This window comes from Carcharhinus amblyrhynchos, chromosome 14 (assembly GCF_965287045.1).
Source record: "Carcharhinus amblyrhynchos chromosome 14, sCarAmb.v2.hapA, whole genome shotgun sequence".
Lineage (NCBI taxonomy): Eukaryota > Metazoa > Chordata > Chondrichthyes > Carcharhiniformes > Carcharhinidae > Carcharhinus > Carcharhinus amblyrhynchos.
In genome coordinates this window covers 60,006,666-60,019,453 of record NC_137337.1, presented here as the reverse complement: position 1 = coordinate 60,019,453, position 12,788 = coordinate 60,006,666, and the positions used below count along the sequence as shown (strand labels likewise).

The window sequence follows — 12,788 nt, the reverse complement described above, 5'->3', positions numbered from 1 at the left end:
CTCTCGCCACTGGCCGCGAGCTCCGCCCCCGCTGCCAGCTCCACCCTCGTGCCCCGTCCCCGCGCCGAGCCCCCACGAGCTCCGCCCCCGCTGCCAGCTCCACCCTCGAGCCCCGTCCCCGCGCCGAGCCCCCACGAGCTCCGCCCCCGCTGCCAGCTCCACCCTCGTGCCCCGACCCCCGCTGCGAGCCCCGCCCCCGAGCTCCGCCCCTGCCCTTCTCCCCCCGGGCCCCGCGCGCCCCCCCCCCAGACGGGTGTTCCGCCCCCGCCGCGCTGCCTAATGGGAGTTGTAGTTTCGAGCCCTTCCTTCGCAGCCAATGCGCAGAATCAGATTGTCCAGAGCTGGAGGAAGAGGCAGCAGGGGGAGGTTTTGGGAGTGGTTGTGTTGGGAGGCGGGGAGAGGCTTGGGAGTAGGTGAGAAGAGAAGGAATGTCGGGACTAGAGGGAGGGGTGTGAAGGCAGAAGTGTGTGGTGGATTTCAATTTGATTTAATTTAGCATTGTCGGATGTATTGAGATACAGTGAAAAATATTGTTTCCTACGCGCCGTACAGACAAAGCATACCGTTCATAGAGGGCACAGTGGTTAGTACTGCTGCCTCACAGCCATGGTGTGGAGATGCCCTGTCTCACAGTACCAGAGACCTGGGTTCGATTCCTGGCTTGGATCATTGTGTGAAGCTTGTACATTCTCCCCATGTCTGCATGGGTTTCCTCTGGGTGCTCCGGTTTCCTCCCAAAGACGTGTGGGTTAGACAGACCATTCTAAATTTAACCTAGTTAGTGTCAGGGGGACTAACTAGGGAAATATATAGGGTTCTGGGACTACGGCCTGGGTGGGACTGTGGTTAGTGCAGACTTGATGGGCCGAATGGCCTCCTTCTGAACTGTAGGATTTTATGATACTTCTATGATTCTACATAGGCGAGAGGACAGGAGAGCCTGCAGAATGTAGTGTTACAGTCATAGCTAAAATGCAGAGAAAGATCAGCTTTACCTATGGTAGGTCCATTCATAAGTCTGATGGCAACAGGGAAGAAGCTGTCCTCGAGTCGATTAGCACATGATCTCAGACTTCTGTATCGTTTTCCTAAGGAAGAAAGTGTAAAAAAGAGTTTGCCCAGGTTGTGTGTGAACTCCTTAATTATGCTGGCAGCTTTTCCACGGCAGAGGATAGTGTAGATAGGGTCAATGGATGGAAGCTGCTTTGCATGATGGACTGAGCTACGTTCACAACCTTTTGTAGTATCTTGCGGTCTTAGTCAGAGCAGGAGCCAGTTGTGATATATCCAGAAAGGATGGTTCCTATGGTGCAAGTGTTAAAACTGGTGAGAGTTGTAGCAGATATGTCGAATTTCCTTAGCCTCCTAAGAAAGTAGAGACATTCTTAATTAAAGCATCAGGATGGAGGGACCTGGACAGGTTGTTGGTGATCTGGATGCCTAGAAATTTGAATCTCTCGAGCATTTCCACTTCTTCACCTTTGATGTAGATGGGCATGTCCTCTACTTCATTTCCTGAAGTCGACAACTATGTTCTTCATTTCACTGACATTGAGGAAGAGATTATTGTCGTTGTACCATTTCATCAGATTTTCTATCTCTTTACTGTACTCTGTCTCATCATTGTTTGAGATCTGACCCATTACGGTAGTGTCATCAGCAAACTTGAAAATGGAGTTGGAGTGGAATTTGGCCACACAGTCATGTGTATAAGGAGTGTAGTAAGGGGCTGAGGACACAGCCTTGCAGTGTACCAGTGTTGAGGATAATTGTGGAGAAGGTGTCATCTGTCCTTACCGATTGTGGTCTGTGGGTTAGGATGTTTAGGATCCAGTCACAGAGGGGAGAAGTCAAGCCTGACACCACAGAGTTTTGTCAATCAATCTACTCTTATCTCAACCCATTACAGACCGTTCTTTTTGTTCTTCATTGGCAGCCTTTTGTCTTGTAAGAAAATGGTTTGCACATTGGTGGTCAACTCTGTGTTTCGCCTCATCTGCTGTGGCTCAGGAACCTCACTTTGACATGACAGTCTCTGTGATATTTGCTGCAGCGGAAGGTCTATATTGGTCTCATTTTCTCTTGGCTTTCTTCTTGGCCAACCGAGCTTTCCATTTTGAATACCTCAGTCAGCCTTCAGAGGTCACAGCATTGACAACTGTCTCCCAGTTGTCACAGTCAATGTCTGTCAATTGCATATCTCACTTGCAGATGATCTTGTAGTGGAGGTATAGATACTCAGCAGGTGATGACTCGGTAGCCAGGTCACCATGGAGAGGTGTTTGTGTATACGGCTATCATCCAGCTGGTGTACTTGGCTGAGCCTGCTCTAATGTCATTGGTTTAGCAACAAGTGTATGCTTATTGAATTGGTGTACTCCAGGAAATCTGTGTTGGTGACTTTGTCCTACCAAGAAATGCTGAGGAAACACCTGAGACTGCAAGGTGGATACTGTTGAGCTTTTTCTGCAACTTACATACAATATATTGCCCAGATCTCATTAGTAGACTCTCAGTTTGGTGTTTTCAGTCTGCTGTTCCACAATATCTTACTCAGCTTGGGCAGAACAGGTGCAGCTTCTGCAATGCATGTGTCAATGCTGATGGATGGAGGTATATCAAGATCCTGGACAATGTTTGCCTTCCTTGTGCTGACGGTCAAACAGAACTCTTTGAAGTTTTTTAAAGTTTATTTATTAGTGTCACAAGTAGGCTTACATTAACATTGTAATGAAGTTACTGTGAAAATCCTACATGCCTAAGACAACCTGTCCATTTGCACTGAGACTGTTCCTCAGTGTGGAATACTGATGTGGCATAGAGTAGACCAACTCCCTGAGGACTTGGCACAACTTTATCTTGAATCTCAGGCAAGCAAGGCTGAGTAGCTTCCTATCTGTTCTGATATGTAAATATACAACCTCGAGATGACCTGAAGGCATGTAACAGTAGCAAAGAGAAACATTTGCCCATAAGTGTCAATGCCAGAATGCAACTCCAAATGATCCCACCAAGGGTTCCAATGTTGTCCAGTCATAGCTCACCTTACCCACCATATTGTTATGGAAAGAGATTACGTGAGAAGCTTCGGTGGCAGCCAATTTTCTCAGAAGCTTAAAAATACTGCCTCTGCTCATGTGGCTGACTGAATGCCGTAGTGAAATCAATTAAGGCAACGTATAGTGGTCTCCAATGTTTATGGCACTTTTCTTGCAGTTATCAGTGTAAAAAGATCATGTAAATTTGTAAATCTTCCAGATCTGAAATCATGTGAGAATTTTGGGGTCAATGTGTTCAGCCAGGATCTGCAGTCTGACAAGAGTAACACAGGTAAATACTTTCCCACAATGTTCAGCATGGATAAATCTTGATAGGGTCACAATCTTCATATCACATATTCTGGGGCACTGCCCCTTGCTTCCAGCAGAGACAGAGAAGTTCATGCAGATGTTGCAGAAGTTCCAGTTTCCTGTGCTCGATGAGTTCAGGCAGCATAGCGTCAGCACCATGGCAAGTGAGTCAGGCGCTTTGTTTATCTCCTCCACTGTGAGTTCATTACCCAGCTCTGCAGGCTTTCTATGGAGCTTCCTCAGTGATCGTGTTCTCTCCAGATTACAACTCGAGTGTTCCATCTACCTTTCCAATTGTTCATTGCAGTCACTGTTGACCTCCCAGCCTTTGTTTTCAATGGAACAATTTTCTTTCCTTTTGGATTTCTTGATCTCCTCAAATGCTCCTAGCATTCCCTGTGTCAAAGCATGTCTAAATATTCTGGCAAAGTTGTAACCAGTCGTCATTGGCGCAGCGCCTTAGCAATCTATTGGACTTTACTTTGAACACCTTTTAGTGTATTCGGAGTCTTCTTCCTCAGGTCTCACATATAATTAATGAGAGTGGGTCGCTTTGCTGCAATTACAGGTTCTATCATAGTAATCTTGGCCTTAAACCATTCAACATTTTTCTATTCTTGCTTCTCATATGTTGAGAGTGCAGTATTTTAGGTGGTGTCTCAGTTTGTTCCATTTTGCTCCTGCATTCAGTGTTCAATCGAATTCAGGAGCCAAGTGCCTTTTATAAAAGCAAAATACTGTGGATGCTGGAATCAAAAACAGAAAATACAAGAAAATCTCAGCAGGTCTGACAGCATCTGTGGAGAGAGAATATAGAATTTTGAGTCTGGATGCGCCTTCGTCAGAGATAACAGCAAAAGAATCTCTCCCATGGTATCCAAAAGGTAGTGGAACAATTCACCTATGGCTAGGAGTTTTGTGAGTGCTGGGGTGTGTCCATATGTCAGTTTGCAAGTAAAATGGTGGCCAAAACCCTTCCCAGTTCCTCTGGAGCTTTAGTCTGGAGTCTCAAGACATCCAGTTTCTATTTGTCACCCAGAAGCATAACAGAGGATTTGCCGACAGTTTTTCCATGTACATACATTAATATAGAACACAGGACATTACAGCACAGTACAAGCCCTTCGGCCCTCAATGTTGCACCAACCTGTGAAACAATCTAAAGCCCATCTAACCTACACTATTCCAATATCACCCATATGTTTATCCAATGACCATTTAAATGCCCTCAATGTTGGCGAGCCCACTACTGTTGCAGGCAGAGCATTCCACGTCCTTACTACTCTCTGAGTAAAGAACCTCTGACATCTGTCCCTATATCTATCACCCCTCAATTTAAAGCTATGTCCCCTCGTGCTAGCCATCTCCAACCAAGGAAAAAGGCTCTCACTGTCCACCCTATTCTCTGATCATCTTATATGCCTCTATTAAGTCACCTCTTAACCTTCTTCTCTGTAACAAAAACAGCCTCAAGTCCCTCAGCCTTTCCTCATAAGACCCTCTCACCATACCAGGCAACATCCTGGTAAATCACCTCTGTACCCTTTCCAATGCTTCCACATCCTTCCTATAATGCGGCGACCAGAACTGTATGCAATACTCCAAGTGCGGCCGCACCAGAGTTTTGTATAGCTGCAACATGACCTCATGGCTCCAAAACTCAATCACTCTACCAATAAAAGCTAACACACCATACACCTTCTTAACAACCCTATCAACCTGGGTGCCAACTCTCAGAGATCTATGCACATGGACACCAAGATATCTCTGCTCATCCACACTACCATGTATTTTACCATTATCGCAGTACTCTCTATTCCTGTTACTCCTTCCAAAGTGAATCACTTCACAATTTTCAGTATTAAACTCCATTTGCCACCTTTCAGCCCAGCTCTGCAGCTTATCTACGTCCCTCTGTAACTTGCAACATCCTTCCACGCTGTCCACAACTCCACCGACTCGTGTCATCCGCAAATCCACCAACCCATCCTTCCACGCCCTCATCCAGGTCATTTATAAAAATGACAAACTGCAGTGGCCCCAAAACAGGTCCCTGCGGCATACCACTAGTAACTGAACTCCAGGATGAACATTTCCCATCAACCACCACCCTCTGTCTACTTACAGCTAACCAATTTCTGATGCAAACCACTAAATCACCCTCAATCCCATGCCTCCATATCTTCTGCAATAGCCTACCGTGGGAAACCCTTTCAAACACTTTGCTGAAATCCACATACAACACACCAACTGCTTTACCCCCATCCACCTCCCCGGTCACCCCCTCAAAGAACCCAATAAGGTCTGCGAGGCATGACCCACCCTCCACAAAACCATGCTGACTATCCCTAATCAAATTATTCCTTTCTAGATGATTATGAATCCTATCTCTTATAATCCTTTCCAAAACTTTGCCCACAACAGAAATAAGCTGGATTAGTTTAGAGCGGAACAGAGAGAGGGAAAGTTTGAACTCGTGGCTGAGGGGATGGTGCAGGAGGGAGGGGTTCAGGTACTTGAGCAATTGGGGCTCATTCTGGGGAAGGTGGAACCTCTATAAGAGTGATGGTCTACACCTGAATCAGAGGGGATCCAATATCCTGGGGGTAAATTTGCAAAGGCTATGCAGGGAGGTTTAAACTGATTCGGAGGGGGGGTGGGATCCTGAGTAGAGGGGGTGAAAGTGAGGGGGGCATAGATGGGGACTGCAATGCACGGCATCGGGGGGGTGGGGCGGAGCAGGGTTTGAAATGCGTATGCTTTAATGCGAGGAGTATTCGCAATAAAGTGCATGAACTTGCAGTGTGGATCAGTACCTGGGACTTTGATGTTGTGGCCATTTCAGAGACATGGATAGAGCAGGGTCAGGAATGGTTGTTGCAGGTTCCGGGGTTCAAATGCTTCAGTCGGAGCAGAGAAGGAGGTAGAAGGGGGGGAGGGGTAGCATTATTAGTCAAGGATTGTATCACAGTGTCAGAGAGGAAGTTTGATGAGGACTTGTCTGTTGAGGTAGTATGGGCGGAGGTTAGAAATAGGAGAGGAGAGGTCACCCTGTTGGGAGTCTTTTATAGACCTCCTAAAAGTTCTAGAGAGGTTGAGGAAAGGATTGCGGAGACGATCCTGATTAGGAGTGAAAGTAATAGGGTAATTGTTATGGGCGACTTTAACTTTACTAATATTGATTGGAATTGCTATAACTCTAGCTCGTTAGAGGGGTCAGTTTTTGTACAAAGCGTGCAGGAAGGTTTTTTGACTCAGTATGTAGATAGGCCAACTAGAGGTGAGGCTATATTGGATTTGGTGTTGGGAAATGAGCCAGACCAGGTGCTAGACTTGGAAGTTGGTGTGCATTTTGGTGATAGTGACCACAATTCGGTTACGTTCACCTTAGTGATGGAAAGGGATAGGCATGAACCTCGGGTCAGTAGTTTTAGCTGGGGGAAGAGTAATTATGAGGCTATTAGGAGAGAATTAGGAAGCATAGGTTGGACTAGGAGATTACAGGGACTGGGAACGTCCGAAATGTGGAGTTTTTTCAAGGAGCAGCTACTGCGAGTCCTTGATAGGTATGTCCCTGTCAGGCAAGGAGGAATTGGTCGAGCTAGGGAACCGTGGTGCACTAAAAAAGTTGATTCGCTGGTTAAAAAGAAAAAGGAGGCTTATGTTCGGATGAGACGAGGGCTCAGGTAGTGCACTAGAAAGCTTTAGATTGGCTAGGAGGGAGTTGAAGACTGAGTTAAGAAGGGCTAAAAGAGGACATGAGAAGACTTTGGCTGATAGGATTAAGGAGAATCCTAAGGCGTTCTATAGATATGTTAAGAACAGAAGGTTGGTTAGGGCAAGATTAGGGCCAGTTACAGACAGCAGAGGGAAGTTGTGTGTGGAACCGGAAGAGATTGGAGAGGCATTGAACCAATATTTCTCTTCGGTGTTCACGTAGGGGGACATAAATGTAGCTGAGGAGAACACTGGGTTACAGGGGTGTAAACTAGACAGTATTGCAGTTGATAGGGGGGATGTGCTGGATATTCTTGAGGGTTTGAAAATAGATAAGTCCCCTGGGCTGGACGGGATTTATCCTAGGATTCTCTGGGAGGCAAGAGAGGCGATTGCAGAGCCTCTGGCTCTGATCTTCAGGTCGTCGTTGGTCTCAGGTATAGTGCCGGAAGATTGGAGGATAGCGAATGTTGTCCCATTGTTTAAGAAGGGGAACAGAGACTTCCCCGGGAATTATAGACCGGTGAGTCTTACTTCTGTTGTGGGCAAGGTTTTAGAAAAAATTATTAGGGATAAGATTTATAGTTATTTGGAGAGTAATGAATTGATTGGAGATAGTCAGCATGGTTTTGTAGCGGGTAGGTCGTGCCTTACTAACCTTATTGAGTTTTTTGAGAAAGTGACCAAAGAGGTGGATGGGGGTAAGGCAGTTGACGTGGTATATGTGGATTTTAGTAAGGCGTTTGATAAGGTTCACCATGGAAGGCTTCTGCAGAAAATGCAGATGTATGGGATTGGGGGTAATCTAGGTAATTGGATCAGGAATTGGCTAGCAGATAGGAGACAGAGGGTGGTGGTTGATGGTAAGTATTCGTCATGGAGTTCAGTTACGAGTGGTGTGCCTCAGGGATCTGTTTTGGGGCCACTGCTGTTTGTAATTTTTATTAATGATCTGGATGAGGGTATAGTTGGGTGGATTAGTAAATTTGCTGATGACACCAAAGTCAGAGGTGTGGTAGATAGTGAGGAAGGGTGTCATAGTTTGCAGGGAGACTTGGACAGGTTGCAGAGCTGGGCCAAGAGGTGGTGGATGGAGTTTAATACAGAGAAGTGTGAGGTAATTCACTTTGGCAGGAATAACAGATGTGTCGAGTATAGGGCTAATGGGAGGACTCTGAGTAGTGTGGATGAACAGAGGGATCTAGGTGTATGTGTACATAGATCCCTGAAAGTTGGGAATCAAGTAGATAAGGTTGTTAAGAAGGCATACGGTGTCTTGGCGTTTATTGGTAGGGGGATTGAATTTAGGAGTCGCAGCGTCATGTTGCAACTGTACACAACTCTGGTGCGTCCGCACTTGGAGTATTGTGTGCAGTTCTGGTCCCCACATTATAGGAAGGATGTGGAGGCTTTGGAGAGGGTGCAGAGGAGGTTTACCAGGATGTTGCCTGGTATGGAGGGGAGGTCCTATAAGGAGAGACTGAGGGATTTGGGGTTGTTTTCGTTAGAAAGAAGGCGACTAAGAGGGGATCTTATTGAAACATATAAGATGATTAGAGGTTTAGATAGGGTGGATAGTGATAGCCTTTTTCCTTGGATGGAGAAAGCTAGCACGAGGGGGCATGGCTTTAAATTAAGGGGGGGTAGTTATAGGACGGATGTCAGGGGTAGGTTCTTTACCCAGAGGGTGGTGAGGGATTGGAATGCCCTGCCTGCTGCAGTTGTAAATGCGCCTAGTTTGGGGGCGTTTAAGAGATCCATGGATAGGTTTATGGATGGAAAGGGATTGGTTCAGGTTAGAGGGTCATTGTTTTTTAACTGGTCGGCGCAACATGGTGGGCCGAAGGGCCTGTTCTGCGCTGTAATGTTCTATGTTCTAGAGTTTACAGAACATAATTTTAAAGTTTGCAGATGATGTGAAACTTGGAAATATTGAGTAAACAATGAGGAGAATATTAACAGAGTTCAGGAGAACATAGTCAGGTGGGTAAACTGAGTGGACAAATGGCTGATGAAATTTAATACAGAGAAGTGTGAAATGATATATTTTGGCAGGAAGAATGAGAGGCAATAGGAAGTACAATTTTAACGGGGTTGCAGGAACAAGACACAAAAATCTACATAAATCATTGAAGCTGGCAGTAAAAGATGAGAAATCTGTTGTAAAAAAAAAAGCAGAGGCATTGTTTTCCTTTAATAGAGTACAAGAGCAAGGATGTTATAAATTGTTATAAAACACTGGTTAGCTTTCTGATGGAGTGCTGAGTTCAGTTCTGGATACCATTCTTTCACAAGTCTTTGGCGATGATGTACAGGAAATTCACTAGAATGGTGCCAGGGATGAGAGACTAACAACGTGGCAAGGCTGGGTAACATTTGACTGTTTTCCTTATTGCACATAAGTTTATGGGGGAATTTGATAGCAATATTCAAAATCATAAGTTGAGTTGATAGAGTAAGTAAGGAGAATCTTTTCAGGCACAATTGTTGGTAACCAGAGGACAGATTTAAGTTGATTGGCAGAAGAACCAGAAGTGACATGAACCAATTTTTTTCCTCAACAAGTAGTTCTAATCTGGATGCGTAAAAGAGCAGTGGTAGCTGTTTCAACAGTGACATTCAAATGAGAATTGGATCAATACTGAAAGAGAAAAAAATGGAAAGGGAAGTGATCTGTGATGTGAGATGAGTTGGAGATTCGTGGCATTGACAAAGATGAATTTCAGTCCCATCATCTCTGCTATTACCTGTTCAATGATGGCAAGAGCAGAATATCCTCTGTTGATGTCAGATTAACAATGAGGAATGTACCCTCCCCATGCACATTGATTGACGCTTGCTGGTGTCACAAAATCTCTGATTTACGCTTGTAATTTGACCCTCTCCTGTCCATCAACTAACTACACCTTTAACACCCAGTAGGTCAGATGGTGTCAGTTAATGTTGAACCCCAAGTTTCAAACCAGTCAGTCTGCTGGCATTGGCTGTGAGCTCACTGCCCTCGGTAATAGACATCTGTCTTGAAAGACAATGGACTAGGCCCAGAGCATATACCCCAAGCAGACCCATTCAAGACTGCAGTGGGTAATCTAGTAAATCAATAAGGATTCTCATATCAAAAAAGCACACGTCTGAAGCAGAGAATGTGATCACATTTTTATTGTCGAAAGATGTTTTTACTCAAGATGCAGTCTAAATAATTTGAAATATGTTGTAATCATTTTCTACATAGATCATAACTAATAATTCCCAGAGCAAACTGATTCAGAAAGAGGTACCTACTCGTGACTAATTATAACCAGTGGTGCCACAACATATAGTCCAATGTTTCTAGTACAACAAACTAGTTTCATAGAGGCAGATAGTTGCTGCTACAGTGAACATACCATTCCTGACCCAATAAATCCTTGATACATACTTGCACCCCAGGGACACTGCCTGTGGAAAGGGTCAATCATCAAGTTGCTGCACCACAATCTTTATCTTTGATATGCAAAGCAGAAAACACTTTCAAATGAATGGTCCAAAAATACATGGAAATAGTTTTGCATTCTGGATAGGATTCAAAGGAAGTTGGCAGAATAACAAACCCAAAAAAGACAATCTGTTACAAACACATTCAAATTTCAGCAAACTGCTGAATTTTAGAGCACAAAAACAGACATTTGACTCATCACACTGCCTTCTCCTCAAAAGAGTTCTCCTTAATTCCATACCCCAAGACTGTTATTAAAAAGACAGTCGAAAGAGATAACAGACATAACCATTTCAACTTTCTACATTATTAATTTTATGATCTATAATATTACCAAAATATGTGATCTTATTGTAACATATCCAGTGCCAATGGGCTAAAAGCAGAGCAAAGTCCTTGACACACAAGGAGGTACTGAATGATTACGATTTTTATAGCAAAGGCTCGTAACTACAGAAGAAGGAATGCCATGAAGACTATGGATGGATAGAAACAGGAAGCAATTTTCTGACAATCCTTAAATGACACCAATCCTTGTCTGGATGTGTACATGCCAACAAATGAGACTATGCAAACTACAATATCAAAACAAGTGAGTATGTGCTGCTTTGGATCAGTGTAAACTATTGATTGCAATTGCTGAGCCCATCTCTCTGCTAAACACAAGCCAGTGTCAATGCTGTACATAGGATGAACCATATCTGGTTAGGGTTTGCCAGTGCTATTGGCAGCTTATAACTAAGTTATAGCTCAGCAACAAGAATTTCTAGGCCATCCTCAGCCTCTTTACTTTCACTGCATGGTGGATTTTCCATCATCCCATTGGTGGGTGGCAGTTCATTTGCTTTTGATTCCACCACATCTTTTCCTTGATTCTGTGCTGTTTCTGACTCCAGGGTGAACTTGGTGGTGATCGAATTGCTCAGCTCCACAACCACTTGTGGCAAGGCGCTCATTTTTGCCTCATATTCATTCTGGGCCTCCCGCTGGTACTGAGTATCATGGAAAACAAGGAGAGGAAAACAGATGAATGGTGACGCAAATCAGGGTCTTCTCCCTAATCCTTTTGCTGGTTTTGATTTGTTACAGCTGGGGTGAGTAGGTAGTTATGCCTCAGACTCTCTGGCATTGCCTGCCGTACTTGGGTAGCAATGTGCTCATTCATGTAGTTTTGCAACATGTGTAAGTGTTTCTGAATTTGCATGGAGTGAAGGAAAACGCTCACAACACACTCAGAAAAACAAAGGCATGAGCAACAATAGCCTCATAGGAACACTGAGGCCATTCATTCCTCAAGCCAGTTTTGTCATTCAAGTGGATCATGGCTGACTCTATACTCTCATCTTGGTCTATAAAACATAATACCCTCACTTAGCAAAAGACTATTGACTTAAGTTTTGAAATTTTCAATTGACTTTCTTTGCCCCACTGCCGCTGCCCACCTCACCTCACCCCACCCCTTGTCCCCAAAGACAAGATTTTCTGGCCCCACTCATCCCAAAACCAGAAACTCCCGCCCAAGGACCAACGGACCTTTCCATGGTCCGCTGCTTGTCTGCTCCGATTCCCGTGGTGGACATAACAGGAAAATTTACCTCCACATCTTCAACATTTTGGAGATACCAGTTCTGATTTCCACTATCTTTTGTGTGAAGTAGTACTTTCAGGCATGTTCCCTGAACTACTTAGCTCTAATTTTAACTCCCTTTGTTTTGGACTTCCTCACTAAGGGAAATGGTTTCTCTCCATCTATCCTATCATATCCTTTAATCATAAGAAACACCTCAATTAGATCCCCTTCAGATGTTTCTAGTCAAGAGACAGTTAAACTGGTTTGGGTAATGTTACTCTGGATAATTCTGTCTGCTTCAGTACTGAGTGACTGCTCCATGAGTGAAAGTGCCTAATTTCAAATGAGACATTAAACCCTGACCCTATCTGACCTCTCAGATGGACATTTAATAACCTATGGCACTGTTCGAAGAGTAAAGGAGATCTCCTCAGTGTCCTGGTCAACATATGTCCCTCAACTAACATCACTAAAATGGATTCTTTGATCATTGTCCCGTTGCTGTTTGTGGGAACTAGCTGTGCAAAAATTGGCTGCCATGTTTCCTATATTACAATAGTGCCAATTTCAGATATCCCCAGGCCACAAAAGAACCACAGGATCAGAAGCTTGGTTTAACATATTAAAGATGTTGGGCGTGAATTTTCCCATTCCGCAGGCCACAGGAAACACAGCA

General features: G+C 44.4%; 1 protein-coding gene across 2 annotated transcripts in view; it reads right to left on the bottom strand.

Moving 5' to 3' along the window:
• Positions 1 to 10,223: 10,223 nt before the first annotated feature.
• LOC145352713 (1-phosphatidylinositol 4,5-bisphosphate phosphodiesterase beta-2-like) overlaps positions 10,224 to 12,788 on the bottom strand; it is a 118,430-nt gene continuing 115,865 nt past the window's right edge. For both annotated transcript variants that reach the window (XM_080202961.1, XM_080202962.1), the window contains one exon: positions 10,224 to 11,534. In XM_080202961.1, the coding sequence (XP_080059087.1) occupies positions 11,286 to 11,534 (249 nt within the window). In that variant the 3' untranslated portion in view covers positions 10,224 to 11,285. The remainder of the gene's footprint in view (positions 11,535 to 12,788) is intronic.